Here is a 19,891-nt window from a genome sequence, read left to right as displayed (position 1 = left end):
AAGCTGAAGCCTAAATGGGTTGAAGCTAGGCAGAGTATGAGAATGCTCTAAAAGCCCAAGCCATTACAGGCCAGTTCTCTACCCATCCCATTATACCTACATGGTCATCATACATAAATTGGTTTGACTTTGAATGTAGAGGAAAGGATTGAAAGGGAAAGAGACCAAACTCAATGGGAAAAGAAGATTTTTCCCAGTATAGATTGAGTAGGGATACAGTTGGTGTGTGTTTGCTATCAATAATAACATTCCAGAGTATATCTGTGTTCAGATTACACCCTAGAGGTTTTCTTTTTTAAAAAAGGAAAAATAGAAAGACATGAAGAAACAAGTTTAAAAGCCATAGGATGAGATTAGGGTGGGGTTGGGGGTGTGGAGTGGTACACATCTTGCCTCCAGATACTCTGGTGTTGAAGTGACTGCTGCTAACCTTATGTGGCATTGAGATTCCACAAGACCAAAGTCCTGTAAGGACTATACATTAATCAGACTACATTTGGAGCACTCTTTTCATTCAGTTCATAGAATCACTGATCTAGAGTTGCTAGGAACCTCCTAGGTCTTCTAGCACAACTCTTTCATTTTACATATGAGTAAACAGAGGCCCAGGGAGATTTCATGACAAGGTCATACAGATAGTGGGTATCCAACGTAGGATTTTAATCTGGTTCTTTTGATTCCAGAACCAGGGTTCTTTTCATTGTATATATTCTCTTCCTAGTTCCTCCCTATCCCCATTCACTGAGACACTAGAACACTTCCAGAGAAGAGTCACCAAATTGGAGGGGGAGAGAAAGAAAGGGAAGGGAATGAACTTTTATGTAGTGTCTACTATGTACCTGCACTATGCTAAGTGCTTTTTTACAAATATTATCACATTTAGATCCTTACAACAATCCTAGGAGTTAGGTACTATTATTGTTCCCATTTTATAGTTGAGGAAACTGAGGCAAGCAGAGGTGTGACTTGCCCAGGGTCACATAGCTAGTAAATGTTTGAGGTTGCAGTTGAGCTCAGGTATTCCTGACTCCAGACCCAGCCTTCTATCACTGTACCAACAGCAGCTTAGTGAATGGCATGAAGACCAGATGTCATGCCAATAAGAAAATAGGTTTACAGTGTGTGGTCTGCAAAGGGAAAACTTAGAGCAGATATGATAACTATCTTCAAGTGTCTGAAGCACTGTTTTGTAGAAGAGAAATTAGCCTTGTCCTGCTTGGTCCCAGAAAAACCAGAAGCAATGGGGAGAAGTGACAGAGAGTAAGATTTCAGCTCCATGTAAGGAAAAACTTCCTAATAATGAATCTGTCTCAAAGTACACTAGACAGAGTTGGGAGGACAACGAATTTCCCTTAACTGGAAGTCTTCAGATGAAGACTGGATGACACCACTTGCCCACAAGCTCTGACCTCTGAGGTCTCTTCCAAATGTGAGATTCCCTGTTTCTGTGAGAAGTGCAAACCTGCCCCTAATCCCTGACAAACAACTCAGAAGGTTCTGCTGGCCTGATTAGTGCTCTGCATGTTTAGGAGACTGCTGCCCATCAGGCTGTTAGCAGGGCCCCCATGTCAGATGCCTCTCCAGCCAGGCCAGTTTTGTCAGCAGGGATCCTAGGTTCAGGCCATAATTAGCCTCTTAGAAGCCAACTTCCAAAAAGCCAAGAAAACCCCTGGAATGACCTGAATTATTTTCCCCCCTTAAACTAGATCTTCAATTTTATTGGTACAAGGAGCTCCCAGTTAGAAAATTTCCTCTGCCAATGCAGGTCAGTATCTGCCCTGTCAAGTGCCCTGAAAGTCTGAGAGTTGCCTGAAGCCCTGAGAGCTTAAGTCACATGGCAAAATTCAGCCCCGAGCTGTCCCTCTATATCCAATGCCATGCTGCCTCTTGGAACTAGAAGGACCCTCACAGGTCTTCTAATACACACACACACACACACACACACACACACACACACACACACACACACACACACACACACACACACACACCCCCTTCCAATTTTATAGAGGAGTAGACTGAATGACTTCTTCAGAGTCACAAGGGAAGATTTGAACCCAGGTCTTTCAGCATCCAAAGCTGCCTCTCTATCCGCTGTAATATGGTGCCTCTTAGAGCTAGAAGGGATTTCATAGCCCCTCTAGTCCAATACCTCCCCCCACCTTTTACAGAAGAGCAAACTGAGTCTAAGGGAGGTTGAGGTACTTGTCTAGTAATACACAAGTAGTAAGTACTGAGGCAGGTGTCTCTGACTCCAAGACTGGCCCTCTATCCTCTCTCAGTCATGCTGCCTCTCACCATGAATGGGCAGAACCTCCCCACATTCCCCATCTGGTGCCTCACCTTTCATCGAGATGATAGTGGGCTCTCAAAAGCCATGCCAGTGGACCATTAGTTCTGGTGGGTCTGACCTGACTCAGCATTTAGTAAGGGACCTCTTAACATTTAGTAAGCACAGTGTAGGTGGCTCTGTGGATAGAGTGCTGGACCTGGAATCAGGAAGATTCATCTTTCTGAGTTCAAATCTAGCCTCAGACATTTATAATTGTGTGACCCCAGGCAAGTCACTTAACCCTGCTTGCCTCATCTATCGAATGATATGGAGAAGGAAATGATAAACTAATTACAAATGGCATCATGAAGAGCCAGATACAACTGAAAATGACTGAACAAGGCACCTATGGTGTTGGAAAAATCCTTAAATGGATGTCCAATAACAGACTATTTGATTGTCATGTAAGACACTTAGCTTAGTTAAGTGAAAAGTAGATATCAGAGGGTTGGCCTAAGGTAGGACAGCAACTCATGAAGATCTGCTAAGGCATGGAGGGGGAAAAGATTGTGGGAAGAAATCAATATGAGAGGAGCCAGTAGCTCCCATAATTTTCCTGTCCCCAGCTTGCTACACTAGAGACTGTGTGGAACTTCTCCTTAGGTGAGGCCTAGAACTCACTTGGCTGAGATGTTATGTCAACCTCAGTGGGAGAGCTCCATCCTTCTGCATTGTCTGGCATTTCCTCCCATGTACTCTTTCTCTGACTTCTGTTTTGTTATTAAATTGGATAAATGGGTTTCTTGTCTAAGTGCTATGTGTGTTTATTGTGGAACTGGTATTTGGTAGATATAATTCTATCCCAGTATCTCCTTTATCTGAGGGGAGTAGAGTGGCCAAGCCTCTGGGCTCCACTTTCTGCTTCCTGTCTTGGTGGGAAATAAAGTGTTCCCTGAAGAACAGTGGGGGGAGAAGAGGCTAGAGATGTCTATTCTGTCTTCCTTCACCAAGTTAGTAACCCTCCCACCTCCACCCCCCCAATGACAAGTAAAATAAGATCTTTTGCTGTCTTTGTTTTAGTATAATCAAGAAGTATAATGCTTCTATTTGAATGTGATTCAGGAGGATCTTTCATCCATTGTCAGGTCTGGGAAGATTTGTAAGAAGGTCCTGGCCTTTTGTTAATGAGGCACTGGTTCTCAAGGGATGTAATGCCCTCTGGCTCTAAAAAGTGTATAAAGACTCTGAGGTTCAGGTTTTATTTTGGGGCTTACCAACTGGAAGTGTTTGTTTGGCCAGATGAGCACTCTGGGAAGCTGCTAAAGGAGCCTCCTGGCTTTGGGAACCCAGATGTTATGCCTCCCTCTCTGGTAACTATGGTCAGACAGTTGAGGTCCAACTGTCTGTTGAATTCAGGCAGAGGAAGTTATATCTGTTGACTTTCAATTTCTCTGTATTTTCTTTGAAGTTCAGGGTGTTGACTCCCTTGAACTAGGTGAATAATATATGTGCTTAGTTAATGGAATGATACATGTGTTTGATTAAAGTGATTATGAATCCCTTGAAAGTTGCTTTCCTTTTATGAATGCAGATCTAAGAACCTGTGATAGCAAGCCTCACTGTGTGTGTTGGTATGCTTGCTGAAACATGCCCCATCCTACATGTTGAGGGATGCCCCCTTGTAACACATTTTTGCAGAGGTCCATAGGAAGCAGCATGGTTGAGACCTGTTCCCTGGTCCTGGTTTTCCTTTACTTGACTGAATCACAGAACCTCATTGTTGGAAGAGATTTCAGAAGCCATGGAGCTCAACCAATAGCTGGCACAAAGAATGTCCTCCACCAAACAGTCAGCTAATTATCAGCTTCAGGATAAGGACTGTCTCATTCATCTTTGAATTCCTTCATGCAGGTCCCCGATCCAGTTCATAGAACATAGCAGCTAGGAGTGGAGTGGACAGAACGCTCCTCTGGAGTCAGCAAGACCTGAATTCAAATCCAGCCTCAGACATTTACAAGCTGTATGTCATTTAACTTCTGTCTACCTCAGTTTTCTCCAGTATAAAATAGAGAATTACAGCACCTGCATTGAAGGGTTGTTATAAGGATCAAATGAGGTATTTGTAAAGTGTTTAGTACAGTAGCTAGGACATAGTAGGTGTTTAATAAATTCTTGTTCCCTTCCCCTTAATAAAAAGTATTTAAAATGTGAATAATTGTAGCTCTTACATTTACTAGCTGCGTGACTTTGTGGTCATGTCTGTCCTCTTCATCTTGCCTGTTTTCTCATCTGTAAAATGGAAGGATTAGATTAAATGATCTCTGAGGTCCCTTTGTGCTAACATTCTCCAATTCTAAGGCCAAAGGTCCTAAAAGAACAGCTACTCATCAGAATGGAGATGGAAAGGGATGGGCAGAAGACAGAGTCAGAAGATGGGGGACAATGTCAGTGAAGGGGCTCTATCTGGATTATGCCAGGGTGGTATATTTCTGGACCCCACACTCTAGTCTTTGTAAGAAGCCCTACCTCCTCAGGCAATGAAGGACATAGAAGACTGGGGCTGAGCCCTGTCTATGTACTGTGGAGACATTCTGCCAGAGCATTCTTCCCTAGGTCCTTGTCACGCAGACCTATCCTGAAGGCACTCTGGTTCCTGAGCTCTCTCATGCTGCAGCTGAAAGGAAGCAAACCCCCCCGAACACAAAAAGAGACAGCTGCTAATTAGCAGACCACACAACCCTGCTTCTCTCCCTTGCCCTTACAGCTAGCCACTCACTGCCTCCATCCCCATATCTCCCATGTCACATGTGGAAATACAAGTCTCAGTCTCCTTAGTTCCCTTCTTGCCCCACCCATCCTTCTCCTTACTGCAGCATGCAAAAATTCTAAACCTGAAGAATTTCAGGCTCTGCTTTATCTGCTGGGCTCAAACTTGCCAAGCCATTCTCAGGAGCTGGAGGCTAAGGATGCCTGTATGAAGATAGGATCACCATGGTAACAATGATGTCACTGGCTTTGGGACTCAGCGCTAGCAACCTTAACCGTGATGATCCTCAGCCCAGAACCAGTGGTAACCTCACTGATTAAACACCTAAAGGAACCAGCAATCACGTTGCCTTCACTGCTTCCAGTGCCCTGGCAAAGGGCAACCACATGTTGGAGGACTTCTTTTTAAGGGTGCAGCAGTGACTAGTATGTTAGATAATAAGTTTCCTGAGACAAAAACTAAAACCAGGTATAGCAGGTTGAGGAGGGACAGGGTGTGGGGGAGAAAAGGGAGGGGAAAGTTAGGGGTGTGTGATGACCTTTTATTTAGAAGGATGCTACAATTAATTGGCAATTTGAATTAGTTATCTGATGCTGGGGTGGTTTGCACTGAATCATCCACCAGGGAAAGGACCTAAATGATGTCTCAGTACCCCAAAATGTCCCCTCCATAGACCACTCATATGCTTGAAACCTTTAGGGGCTCCACGCTGCTTAAAGAATGAGTCCAAACTTTTTTCAAGGCCTTCAACAATCTATCTCTTACCTACCTTTCCAGCCTTCTCTCCCAATATCTACTCCCCCCCAAAATAATAATAACAATTTCTATCTGTAAGAGAAATAGAATCTCTAACAAATCTATTTCTCAGATTTACAAAACACGATTCTAGCAAACACCCTGTGAATCCGGGAGTGTGGTACTATTACTCCCATTTTACAGATAAGGAAAGTGAGGCCTTAGGAAGGTAAGTGACTTAGGGTTACAAGGAGGTAACTAGGAGGTAACCAAGCTGGAAATTATACCTAGGTTTTCTAAGTCTGAAACTGGTGTTTTCTGCTGCTGCGTGCTGACCTTCCAGCCTGCACTTACACACCCAAACAGTCCCTGCCAGGCTTCATCCTTACTGGACTATTTGCTACTGTCCAGGGACCATGTGCTCTTCTAAATAAAGCCTTTGCGATCGGCTCCAGCGCGATGCCCTCCAAGCGGAACCCCACGCGCTGTGAGCGCTGCCGCAGCCTGGCCCGCCACCCGAGGATGCTCGGCACGGATCCGCTACAGCCAGCCTCCGTGCAGCGGCTCGAGCGGACCCTGGATGGCAGCGCCAGCAGGCGCCTGTGTGGGGCTGCAGCCTTTCTCGCAGCAGACAGCATCCTGAACACGCTGCAGAACATTTCTGAGGGTCTGGCGGGGCACCCCAAGGTCCCTGAGCGCCGCCTTCGGCAGGAGCTGCCTTTCATGGCTGCAGAGAACATCATCATGGCAATAGTGAAGGCGGAGGGAACCGCCAGGATTGCCAGGAGAGTCAGGGTGCTCTCACAGGCAGCGGCTGCCATGGTGAGGCAGGAGGGAGGCGATAAGGACCTCATTGCCCGCATTCGGGCCGACGCCTACTACCCCATTCATGCTCTCCTGGAGCGTTGGCTGGATCCTTCCTCTTTCACTGGCCGTGCTGCCCAGCAGGTGGACGGATTCTTGAAGGAAGAGGTTCGGCATCTCCCGAAGTCTTAAGAAAGTCAGATGGACGTGAAGGTGGAGCTGAGCCTTTAGAGGTGAAAAAGGTGTGAAAAGGAGTGTGCGCTGGTGGGCCTAGTCCAGAGGCCGTGGGGAGGCTGCTGGGCGCTTCAGGCTCGGGGATTTCTACAGGCCTTTTGGAAAAGAAATTGGGGGGAAGATGTTCTTCTCCATCCCAGCTCTGATGTGTTCAGTAAATGTTACTGATTCTCAAAAAAATAAAATAAAATAAAAAGAAAGAAAGAAAGCCTTTGCTTAGACAATTCCTTCTACTTAGAAGTCTTCCACTTGCGTCTCTACTTGTAATAATTCTACCAACCCTACAAACCCTGGGTAAAATTCTAAGCCTTCCATGAAGTCTTCCCTAATATTATAAGATGAAAATGATCTCCCCCTCCCCCCAACTCTCACACTCTCACTAAAGCACATTGTCCCTCTCATTCACATAGCACCTGACTCCATCTCTAATGCCTTGGCCTTGTTCTTCTTATTCGAAAGGACCAGAGAGAAAACCTAGTCCAACTTATTCCTTTTATAGATGAGGAAACTGAGGTTCAGAGAAATCACATGACATGTAAGGTTACTCATTAAGTTAAGGGAAGATAACCTTGTAGTATCCGTACAAGGTCCTCTGAGAACAAAGGACCACAACCAAACAACTCTTGCAAGTATCTACTTTATGCAGGAGATCTTCAGGCAATAAGGAAATGAAGACAAAAAACCTCCCAAAACACAATCAAACCACACTTGCCCTCAGGGAGCTTACTTTCGGATCCCGTAGCTTCTTCCATTTCTCCTAGTCCCTTAGGCTCATTTGGGCTTCATGTGTTTTTACTTACACTTTTCTTTTTCTGATTTCAGAGGAACAGACAACTCACCCCCTCACCATGACTACTAGACTCTCCTCCTATGCCCGATTTCTCCTTCTCCACTGACCTCTCTGCCTATAGGCATGCTCAGATCTCCTTCCCCAGACCCTGAAACCTCCTCATGCTAGCCTCCTCTGTCATCCCCACTCATCCCTTCTAGACTCCTGTGTTCCTCCCTGGTCTGTCCTATTTCTCTTTGTACCTAGTTCTGCACTTCTCCTCACCTCCTACTCCCACTCTTTCCCTCTCATCCTCCACATTCCAAATCTGACAAGCCCAAGGTATTTTCAAAGGCCACTTTCACTGGTAACAAGATCAATTCCCTTCCTTCCCACCTTCTCCCCCGACTCTAGCCATTTAGTCATTATTTTCCTAAGCCAGTGATGAAAATAGTTTTCCTCAACACTCTCTTTGACCTGTCAACTGCATCTGCTACCTTTGAAGGTCACCCTCTTCAGGTTGTCATGGAAAAGTGTTCTGCTTGGCTTCAGAGGACATAATCAGGGTGGAATCATGGGTGGAAGTTTCACAGGTACAGATTTTAGTTTAATTTAAGAAAAAACTTCACAACAATTAGAGCTGTTCAAAAGTAGAGTGAACTGCTTTGGGAAATAGTGAATATTCTCTCTCTCTCTCTCTCTCTCTCTCTCTCTCTCTCTCTCTCTCTCTCTCTCTCTCTCTCTCTCTCTCTCCTTTCAGCAATTAGGGTTAAGTGACTTGTCCAGGGCTACACAACTAGTAAGTGTCTGAGTAAGGATTTGAACTCAGGTCCTCCTGACTCTGGGGCTGGGTGCTCTATCCATTGTGCCATTTAACTGCCCCCCAAATAGAAACTTAGCAATGGAGGTCTTTCAGCAGAGGGCAAATGACCAACCATTTATCTGATATGTTATATAGAGGATTTCTCCTCAGGAATGAGTCAAACCAGAACATCTCTGTGGTCCTTTCCTCTGGCTCCTAAATAGGGAAATGGAAAAGACAATCTTTGTCTTTTGGCAAACCCCTGACTTCCTATTTTCTCTTCTCTCCTCCTCTTCCTGTCTGCACCCTCATTTTTTTTTTTGTAATATTCTTACAACATTGACCTAGATGTCAGTCAAATCCTTATTGTTCAGTCATTTCAGTCACATCTAATTCTTAGTGACCCCATTTGAGGTTTTCTTGGCTAAGATACTGGAGTGGTTTGCCATTTCCTTCTCCAGCTCATCTTAGAGATAAGAAAACTGAGGCAAACAGGGTTAAGTGACTTGAGCAGGGTCACACAACTACTTAAGTATCTGAGGCTGGATTTCAACTCAGGTTTTCCTGCCTTCAGGCCCAGTATTCTACCCACTGCACCACCTAGCTGCCCTATATTCAAATTCTACAAGGGTGTTAAATGTTAAGAAAGATACTTGCTATTTTCAGCTTAATTGTTGTCTCCTTCAAGGGGTATTCACAGGATCCTAGGAATTTAAAACTGAATATGTCAAAATGACTAAAAAAGTCTATATTAGATGCTTTCTATATGTTAGTCACTGTGCTAAGTCCTGGGGATACAAATGCAAAAAGTTGGAACTTATAGCCTATATGAGAGGTAACATGTACATAATATTGTGGAGTGGTAGCCAGGGAATGGAGTTTTGGTCTGGGGGTTAACAGAAAAGATGAATTGTTTCTGAGCCCAAAGGGGAGACAATTGACATACCCTTTCCATAAACAATGGTACTGTTGATTTGGTTACTATTCTTGGAGCCAGAGATAGCAAGCTGGGAAGCAAAGATACACAGTCAATCACCCAGGCAGATGGCAAGATGGTCTGGGTTCATGACTGGACAGGATATAAAACAGGATCTTGTCTGGGGCTGGCTAGATGTAATTGACTAAGAAGGATTTCATTTGGGTACCTAACAAGCTGGCTTAGCCCTAGGGTGGGAGTTCCAAAGCTCAGCAGCTAAACTTCCCCAGGGACTTGAGGGGAAGGGGGGCAGTGCAGAGGATGTTGGTCCAGGAGGAGAGAAGCAGGGCAGTGTACAGGCAGCAGGCCTGGTCTGGACAGCTAGAGAGGATCTGGACATCTAGTCCTGCACCTTCAAGCCAGAGATGAGGAAACTGACACAGAACATTCAAGGAACTCGTCCAAGGTTACGCAGCTATTTAGTGACAGAAGTGGCATGTTTTCCTCTTTGACTCCAACACACAATGCTCTTTACACTGTCTCCACGATTGCATTTAATTAAACTGACTGTGTAGATGGATTCTGGTGTTTCTAAGCCAAAGTCCACAAATCCTCTGTGTGTGTGTGTGTGTATGTGTGTGAAAATAAGACCATGTGCACACACATACTCACTCACACCTCGCCCAACTCACATTATACAGATTTTAAAGGTGCTACCTTTCTGAACAACTGAGCAAGAATTGTGAACTTTATCAATTTCTTAGTTTCTGCAAGACAGAATGGGTTCTACATCCCGCCCCGCCCCCCCCCCCCCCCCCAGTTCCTTGGGATAAGGAGACCATATTTCTATTTCTAATTAGGTAGCTTCCTAAGATTAATTGCTTTACATTTATGTGGGACTTAAAAGTTATCTAGGCATTTTGAAAATATATCAAAATTCTCTCATTTGAAGATAACAACCCTGTGGGAAAGGTATAGGGAGTGTTTGTTCCCATTTTACAGATGAGAAAACTGGAGTAAAAATTAATTTACTTATCCATAGTTACAAGGGTGATTTTATAGGCAGGATTTAAACCCAAGTCTTCCTGACTTCAGGTTCAGTATTTTAATTGAATTTTATTTAAACCACATTGGCTCTCAAAACTGGATGACTTCTAAGTATAATTGACATATAGCACGAGGTGTACAAAGTGCTTACCATACACCTCTAATTCCTAGCACAGTGTCCGATACATAGTGGTGTTAAATGCTTCTTGAATTTTATTGATTAAACAACTTTTACAGTATTACAGTTAGTGTCGGAAGTAGAAAATTCAAACCTAGGTCTCTCCTAACTCAAATTCCAAAATTTTTCCCACTATACCCTGCTCCCTCTACCACTATGAGGATTTATAGTGTAACAGAAAGTCTACAGTACTCATTGGGGCAGCTAGGTGGTACAGTGGATAGAGCATGTGCTCCAGTCAGAAAGACCTGAGTTTAAATCCAGCCTCAGACACTTACTAGCTGTGTGATCCTAAACAAGTCACTTAACTCTGTTTGCCTCAGTTTCCTCATCTGTAAAATGAACTGGAGAAAGAAATGGCAAACCACTCCAGGCAAAGGAAAACCCCCAAAAGGGTCAAAAAGCATCAGATACTACTGAAAAATGACACAAAAACTTCCTTCCAACAATCCAGTGAGGTAGCAAGTATGATTATCATTCCCATTCTTAAATGTATTTTAGGGGGTTGGGGGTGGGGAAGAATCAATTGATCATTCAACAAACATTTATTGAGCACCTCTTATGTGACAGATGCTGGGGATAACAATTTTAAAAATGAAAGTCCCTGCCCTTCTTGTAGAGGAGATAACACACGTACAAATAAGTTTGTGTAAGGGTGTGTCCTGTTTATTCTTCAGCAAAGTTGAAGGTCATAAGGGGCAAAGACAGAACAATCTCTTTCAAATGTAAATTAGAAATCCATAACTTGGAAGAGATTCAAGGTTCTATGTAACCCAACAGCCAATGAAAAACCTAGTCAAGACAACAAACTTGCCCTTATGGAAAAGACTGCCTCCTTACCTTTGTCCGAAGCCATTCATTTACATAAGACCCGACAGAAATCTTGGAAGTGTGGGGAGCTCCGAGGGGCAGGGAATGACCAAAAGTCTGGGTGAAATTTCTCACTGGGGGAACCCAGCTCTGAACCAGAAAAAAGAGAGACTATACTTCTTTCCCATCCTGCCTTAGAGGTGACAAACATCAGAATCATGACACTGAGGGAATAAACTATAGGAACTTCTGTCAATCCTAGGTTAAAGATCTTTGCCCTTTCTGAAGGAAGACAGTAGCATTCCCAATAGAAAATACCCTTGATGAAAAAAGTTGCACTCAGTTGAACCTAAGGCTGGGGAGGGTAGAGACTGTACCTACTTCACAAGGATGAGTGACTGAGTGATCCGCCCAATCCACCCAGCAGAGATGCTGTGCCTTGCCACAGGCCCAGCTAAGCCATCTGTCCAGCAGTTACCATGCTGTGGCAGAAGCCAGACCAGACAAACAGCGGGGTAATTTGCCCATCACCATCACCAACAGAGTGGACTGCAAAAGGATTCGCCAAAGTAAGGACATTGAGGTCTTCTAGTTTCAGAGTAGAGATACCTATACCATGTGTTCCCTGAATACGTGCCTCATAAACAATTCATTTAAGTTTATGCCCCTTCTCCCATGTCAGACTGTATGTCTTGGTGAGAGAATATGCCACTTCCAGATTGGTTTTTTCATTTTTATTCATTCATTCATTTATTCATTTATTTACTTGGCAAATGTAAGGGGAAAGAATGCTTTGTAAATGCTTTGAGTAAATGTCTTTTCTAAGACTTAATTGAACCTACTGGCTAGAAGTAATAATTGAACCTCCTGGGCAGCTAGGGTAGAGTACTGGGCCTGAAGTCAGGAAGACTCATCTTCCTGATGTCACATCTGGCTTCAGACATTTACTAGCTGTGTGACCCTGGGCAAATTATTTAACCATGTTTGCCCCAGTTGCATCATCTGTAAAATGAGTTGGAGGAAGAAATGACATACTATCCTAGTATCATTGCCAAGAAAACCTCAAATGGAGTCACGAAGGCAGACACAACTGAACAGCTGGTTAATAGTAGAGGCTCATAAGCTATAGAGTTGAGTAGTTACTCATAAGAACACTCCTTGGAAAAGAGGTAACAGTTGATCTTCTGGGGACCCAACCTTCAAACTAGGGGTATGACCCTGAATCATGTATTGCAGGCATATACTTACCCACTCTACAAAAACACTCACACATGTGCATACATACATATTCTGTATTTATTATATTATATATTCTGTGTGTGTGTATATGTATGTATGTATGTATGTATACACACACATACAATATAAACAAGGTAATTTTTTTTGTGGGGAGGTACTAGCACTTAGGTCGATCACTAAAGGATTCAAGTAGAAAGTATCACTTGAGCAGAGAAAACTAAGGAAGCCATGGAACTCATAAATATCTAACAGTAGAGATCCTACCAGGGTGTATTTTGTTTCACCACAGACTGAGCAGTTGGTTCATCGGTATCACAGATGTGGGTATCATTTTTCCACCCCCGTCCATCTTGCCGTGGCAAGGTTCTGAAAGCTTCCAGTGTTGAGCTGTGTTTGGGAGATTTAAGAGGTTCCACACATACTATATTACTGATGCCCTAAGGAATCTGCTGAAAAGAATGATTTTGTTCTTTTAGTTAAAAAACGTTAAGGAAGCATTCCCTTCTGACTGTGGGGGTGACCAGATTTCTCTAGCACCTCTTTATCCCTAAATTACAGCTGAGTCTGAAAGCTTCTCCTTAAAGAGACTTCCTTCCCTTGATTCTATGCAAAAGGCACAAAATTCAATAGCACAAATGGGGCAGTAATTTTAGGAAGGTGTGTGGTGAGTACTGAGACCAGAATTGGCCACTCAAGGTGTTCATCTTCTTCACAAGGAAAACAACGGTTTCTTAAAGGGGCAGTTTTTGTCCTATTGAGTGATCTCTGGAAGGTAGGGTGATATAGTGGAACAGGCATTGGACTGGGAGTCAGGTGTTACGGGTTCCAAGCTTGGTTTTGCCACTGTATTGCTATATACCTTGAATTGGTTATTTCCCCTCTGTGAGCTTATTTGTCTATAAAAGAAGAGGAGCTTGAATTAAGTAATCTTCAGCCCCCAGCATAGAGGCTTGAAATTCAATTCATTAAGTATATATTAAGTGCCTACTGTGCACCATCCACTATGCTAGGTACTGGAAGGTGACCTAGTCAAATCTGTGCTTTAGGAATATCAACTGGAAACTATGCAAAGCATGAGTTGGAGAGGGGAGAGGAGTAGAAGTTCAATTAGGAGGTTATTGCAATAGTCCAGGCATGAGTTGATAAAGGCCTGAATTTGGATGACTGTGATGTAAATAGAAAAGGACTGCTGAAAGAGAGGGGAAGGTAGAATCAATACTGTTCAGTCCCAAGCAATCTAACTTCCCCCACTACCTCTCCACTGAAACTATCTTCTCTTTGACTATAAACTTGTAATTCCTAATTTAGTGGCTTTTTCTTAATTTGTGTTTGACACCATCTATTATCCTTTCCTCCTGGATAATCTCTGAGTTTTTGTGATGCTCCTCTTGTGGTTCTCCTATTTGTTTAACTCATTTTCTCAGTCTCAGGGGTTTGCTCTATATAGGTGTACACTAGGGTTCTTCTGTCCTGTATCATCTTTCTCTGAGCTCAATTCCCATTAGTTCAATGATTAATTCTAAATACAATACTCCCTGATCTACACATCCAGCCCAACTACTTTCTGAATCGACTTCATATGGCTATCTCAAATATATCACGTCCAAAAAAGAATTCATCTTTGTCCCACTCCCATCCCCCTCTTCAGGGTTTTCCTCTTTGTATTATGGTTACCACTGTCCTTCCAGTCACCCAGGTTCTAAATCTCAGTCACCTTGATCCAGTCAGTTGCCCAATCTTGTTTATTCCACCTTCATGATTCTTACATGCTACCTCTTTTCTTCATTCATATATCCATTGTCTTAACTCAGAGGTATATGGAGTGTCCAGGAAGACTAAGACCCAATTCACCCAACTCTCACCTGTGGTTCTAAGAAGTTATAGCATATGCAGTGGCCATACCTCAGTAAACTGTCTTGGTAGATGGGTTAAACCAGGTTAAGCATAACTAAGAGGCCTCAACCTGTGGGTGAGTTGGGGGATGCCTGCCCCAAACATATGAAGCCTTTCCCCAGTGGAATGGGCAGATGAGAACAATTTGTTCCAATAGGCCATGAAGCAGGCGCTGTGGAGGGCTCAGTCTGGGTAGGCATTGAAGATGCCAAGGTCATCCAATGCATACTGGGTCATCGCCACTTGTCTTAACTTTTGTCCTGCCACTGGACTTTAATGACTCAGGAAGAGAGAGTGAGGCTGACAACTTTGTGCAGCTCTGCCTCACTTAAATTCAATTCACATATAAGTCATCACCCCGTGGCATCTTTGGTCTGCTTTGAAAACAAAGGACAAACAACAAGCCTAGCTCAGATTCTTATCACCTCCTGCCTGTACCATTGAAAATGCCTCCTAACTGGTCTCCCTGCCTCCATTTTCTCTCTTTTTTAAAAGATGCCACCCCCATCTTAACCTCACCCTTCAATGGACAAAGTGATAATCCTAAAGCACTGGTCTGCTCTTATCCTTCCACTACTGAAGGGGATTCAGTGGCTCCTTTCTGTTCTTAGGGGAAAAGATGAACTCCTCAATTTGATATTTAAAGCCCTTCACAATCTAATTTCACATAACTCCTCAGACTATATTCTAGGCAAACTGGCCAACTTGCAGTTCCACACACCACTTTTTGATCCCTCTCTATTTGTTAAAGCTCTTTATCTCCTCATGTTATCTTGCAGCTTGTATTTACTCATCTGTGTACACGATTTATCTCCTTTCCTTCCCCACCCAGCTGGTACTTGCCCATGAAAGCTCCCTGAAGACAGAGGCTGTTTTATTTCATCTTTGTACATCCAGAACCTTAGAGTAGTAGGTACTTAATGCTTGCTGAATTTAATTGAATGTATCTGAGGCTGGTTACACTCTAAAGGCCTTTTTTTTTTTTTGAGGGTCATCATGACTTTGGAAAACTCTCAGGTAGCTTAGTTAGACTGTGGTCCAGTTGAAGTCTGAGTCTACTGACCTCAGTCCATGTGTACATACAAGCAAAAGCATTTATCACAGTAGTCCCTCAAGCTCAGTGAGAAGGACAGACATAGGGCTTGGTAGAGTAAGGGCTGAGGGGTGTGTGTATGTGTTACATATTATACTTTCAGATTTACTGGGGTTTTTTCTCTCCTCTGTAAAAGCAACATTTTCACCCCCAACCCTCCCTTCTATCTGGGCCCAACTGTTTCCCCATTCTGTTTCTTATACCTTGTGCTTCCCCCACTTCTCTGGGCCTCAATATTTTGCTGTCATGACAAGACCAAAGCTGGGATAGGACATGTGAACTCTTTGGACAAAATTCAGGTACCAGTGGGCCCCCATGGTGATGCTAATAACATGAACTGGTTGTTTTTCCTGGCTCTCTGGGGAATGTCATTGTAGCACTTGGGGATGGAAGAGGGTCACTCTTGACCTTGTTCCCCCCCTCCTACTATTGCCCCCAACCCCATCCTCCAAGGTCAGTCCTGGGGCAGAAGTAGAGAAGATGGGGAGTGTCTGTGTGTGTGTGTCTGTGTCTGTGTGTAAGCCTACCTGGGAGTGCCTGGGTGAGGATTCCAGTACTTTTGCTCCCAAGGCCAGCTTTCTCTACCTGTCCAGCACCCAGGTCCTCAGTTCCAGTCCACCCACCAAACAATCATGACTCCAAGGCTGTACAGAGCACACAGCTAAAAGCGAGTCACTTACAGTTTATTTTGCCTGAAAGTATTTCACATCTCTTTGTACACAGCTACAGAACAGGAGTAAGTAGGAAACCATCGGGTAAAGCAACAGTGTGAAGGAGAAAGGTGGCCAATTGTTTTTTCTTTTTTATCAACTTCTTCCTGCACCTGATGACAATTATGCAGGATGGGACTTGAGGGGCAAAGGAAAACACAAAGAACCTGGCACATAAAATGAATTAAGACTTAACCCAATTTCTCTTTTTAAAAAATGAGGGCACAGCACAGGATAATAAAATCTACCTAGCAAAGTATAAAACGACAAAAAGCACGGCTCCCGTTGAGTCAGATGAATTAGAATTAGATAGAAAACATTACCTTGGCCACGTGGAAATTTTAGAGATGCTGAAGGGGAGAATGTTTGTTCTAAACAAACAGAAAAGGGGACCCCCAAGCAACACTCCCTCCCCCAAGGGCTGTTCTGTACAGTCATGGCTCAAAAGGAAAAAAGCCAACTATTTATTCACCCAGGAAAGGTTTTTTCCCTTCTTAGCAATTGTGGGGAGGCCAGGAGCTCTGAGGACTAGTGGTCACATTTACAGGAAGGGATGGCTATAGGTCAGTGGCAAAGGGTTTTTCTTCTCCCAAGAGACCATGCAGAAAAGCAGGCATGCGTGAATGAGGACGCTGAGCGACACAAAATGGTGGCAGGACTTGGAAGTCTTGAAATCTTGGACAAGAACAGAGAACAGTGGAGGCAAATCATGAATCTAGCTCTCTCTTGGCAGGGGGCTATCCTACCCGGAAAGGGGGTGGGGTGGGGAAATGGTTAGCACACATCCCCAGCCTGATAAAGGAGCAAGGGAAGATGGTTGGTCTTTCAGGAACAAGACTTCAGGTAGGTGGCCTCCTCTCCCTCCCTCCCTCCCTGCTCCCAAAGTCTTCAGGCTTCAGTCAGTGAGGATGTTTGAGACATTCTGAAATCATAAACACGGCAGCAGACGGACGGACGGATGGACGGACGGGCTGACAAGAGAGCGTTAGCATACAGGATCCATTACGAAAAGGCAATTATTCAAGGAGGGTTTTTCCTTTAAAAAAATAATAATAACAAGACAGCAGACTAGTTTATACAGTACTATACGCCAAGGGGTAAAAGAATCAACAAGTTATAAATAAAAGACAGGTCCCAGACCTGTAGTTTGTGAACCATTTCTTAAATAGGTGCATTATTTAAATCTTATGTACAACAAAATTACTTTGCATGACAATTGCAAGGACACAGGGAGAGGTATGATGATATGATCTGGGCTTTTTCTCTGGGTAGTGAATGGCTTATTTTTTGGAGTGTCCCTCAAGGGGGCCCCCAGGAAGGCCAATTGGAATTATGAGTGATGGGGGATTCTGAATTTGCTTTTCCCACACGGCATCAACACCAAAGCAAAGGAAATCCACAAGGAGTCTCTTCCCCTTCCCCTCCCCTTTTCCCCCTACCCCACCCACCCCCATTGATAATCCTCTTGTTGCTACAAAGTCTTTTTCAGGTTAGTTTAATTTTAAAATTATGAATCTAAAAGATTGAGGCAGGGGCCGGGCATGCTTAAAAGCCCCGCCCCCCCCGCCCCCCTCCCTGCCCCCTGCCCCAAGAAAATCTCCCCCATCTATCTCACAGCCATGGTGGTGAGATCCAAGACCTCACAATGGGCTGTTCTACAGCTATTAGTCAAAAGTTGTTTTGTTTTCAAATTTTTCCTTCTTGTCACAACTTAAAGAGAGCGAGAGAGAATTCACCAGGCTTCAGTGTAGCGGACGTCGACCTCTTTCAGATTGGGCAGCTTGGCCTGTTTCAAAGGAATAACAATCACAGTTACTGGGAAGCCAGGTACCACCAATCCCTGCTTGCAATGGAGCTCCCAGCTTGATTTCTATGCGCACCCCCCCCCCCAAGGAATCCACCCCTTAATTCCTCACTAATCTTGTCTGCCTGAAGGGGACTGGGGACCCCTTTCAGGGGGGTTTCAGCAGAATCCTTTCCAGGATTAATGAGATTCATGTTAGCTGCCTGGGGCCCAGAGGAATGGAGGCTGAGGACAAGTAAAAATGGGACTAACTATGCAAACTATGCCCAGAATGTATTTATTATTAATTTAATATATTTAAGCCACAGAATTAAAGAATATTAAAGTTGGAAGGATCCTTAGAAGCTATCTGGTCTGGACTTTGCCTTAACAAGAATGCCTTCTATAACATCTTCAACAGGTCATCACTTTGCTTTTGGGTGAAAGCCTCTAGCTGGGAGGGATATCCTCTAAATTCAGGTTTGGTTGATTTCTTTAGTTCTAGGTCTCTGAAAACTCCAGACACTACTGCAGGTTCTGCCCTCTGGGATAAAATGTAACAAATCTAATTCCTCATCTATGTGACATCCCTTCAAATGTTCAAAGACAGCCATCAGGATCACATAAGGCTTCTCTTTTCCAGGTTAAGCTTCCTTAGTTCCTTCAACCAATCCTCAAATGGCACAACGTCTAACCCCTGTACCATCCTGGCTGTCCTCTCCTGGATGAGTTCCAACTTGTCAATGTCATTCCTAAAATGTGGCATCCATTGCTACACTCAATAAACTTCCTATGGCCTGACCAAAGTAAAAGATAATAACACTATCACCTCTCTTGAAGACACCCAGGACAGTAAGAATGTGGATTTAACAGGGGCAACCAGGAGGAATGGTACAAGTGGACTTAGAGTCAGTGGAAGTTTTGATCTTATCTGTGAAGTCAGACCTGGGGCCTGCCTAGACCTCTGAGAACAAGAAATGAAATAATACATTTAAAAAGCTCTGCAAACGATAAAGTACTACACGAATGCCAGCTATCATTATACTCTGTCATTCTGAGCTCTAAAGTCTTTCCTAACTCTGGTATTCTACACACTATATGTTTTAACTCTTCTGGTTCTGACATTCTTAGGTCCTTTCAGATCTAACATTCTAAGCTCAAAGGGGCTGTCTAGTTCTTAGGTTCTATGTGGTAAGGCCCGACTCAGCGGACATTCCATATTCAGGATATTCCAGTGCTGATACATACAATCTAAGATTCTCTCCAGTTCTGAGATTCTATGCTCCAAGATCTTTTGCAGGTCTGACTTTCTACGTTATGTTTTAAAGTGCCTCCAGCTTTGATTTTCTTGGTTACACTCTCTAAAATTCCTCCCAGCTGTCTGTACTTGGTGTTCTGAGATCCCCCAGGCACCCAGCTCTGATGTTCCAGGATCGATGACACTAAAATACCTTCAGGTCTTCGTAGGTATCGGCTGAGAGCTTGGTGCTGTTCATGTTTAAGCTGCAGAGACTCTTCATCGCTGTACGAAGGCAGAAAGAGTGATATGTGTGAGAGACAAGGGAGCCAGAAGCAGACACACACACTACCACCTCCTGACCTTGAGTGTGACAGGTCCAAAGGTGAGGCAAGCGGACAGAATGTAGTGCCCAGAACAATAATCCAAGTAGAAATAAGAGGGACTTAGAATGTTTACTGAATGAGGGAAATGAATCAAATGATTTGGTTCAGGCCTTCTGCTAATCCTCAATACATTCTGATCTCCCAGTGTCTCAATGTGGCTTATCTCACCTAGAAATGCTTCCTCATCACTCCTGCATGGCCACTCAAAGCACAGGC

At 43.9% G+C, this 19,891-nt stretch overlaps 1 protein-coding gene across 3 annotated transcripts in view; it reads right to left on the bottom strand.

Moving 5' to 3' along the window:
• Positions 1–16,221: 16,221 nt before the first annotated feature.
• The window catches only part of CMIP (c-Maf inducing protein), a 268,084-nt gene continuing 264,414 nt past the window's right edge, over positions 16,222–19,891 (bottom strand). Inside the window, exons 20-22 of one of the 3 annotated variants that reach the window (XM_072634197.1) lie at positions 19,504–19,574; positions 18,006–18,055; positions 16,222–17,305 (exon numbers count right to left, since the gene is read on the bottom strand). In XM_072634197.1, coding sequence (XP_072490298.1) covers positions 17,290–17,305; positions 18,006–18,055; positions 19,504–19,574 — 137 coding nt within the window. In that variant the 3' untranslated portion in view covers positions 16,222–17,289. Of the gene's footprint in view, positions 17,306–17,872; positions 18,056–19,503; positions 19,575–19,891 lie in introns of those variants that run through there. The other 2 variants (XM_072634196.1, XM_072634198.1) reach the window with 2 other exon arrangements.

Source organism: Notamacropus eugenii, chromosome 1 (genome assembly GCF_028372415.1).
Source record: "Notamacropus eugenii isolate mMacEug1 chromosome 1, mMacEug1.pri_v2, whole genome shotgun sequence".
NCBI lineage: Eukaryota > Metazoa > Chordata > Mammalia > Diprotodontia > Macropodidae > Notamacropus > Notamacropus eugenii.
The sequence above is the reverse complement of the archived record's forward strand: the minus strand, read 5'-3'. Positions and strand labels throughout refer to the sequence as shown.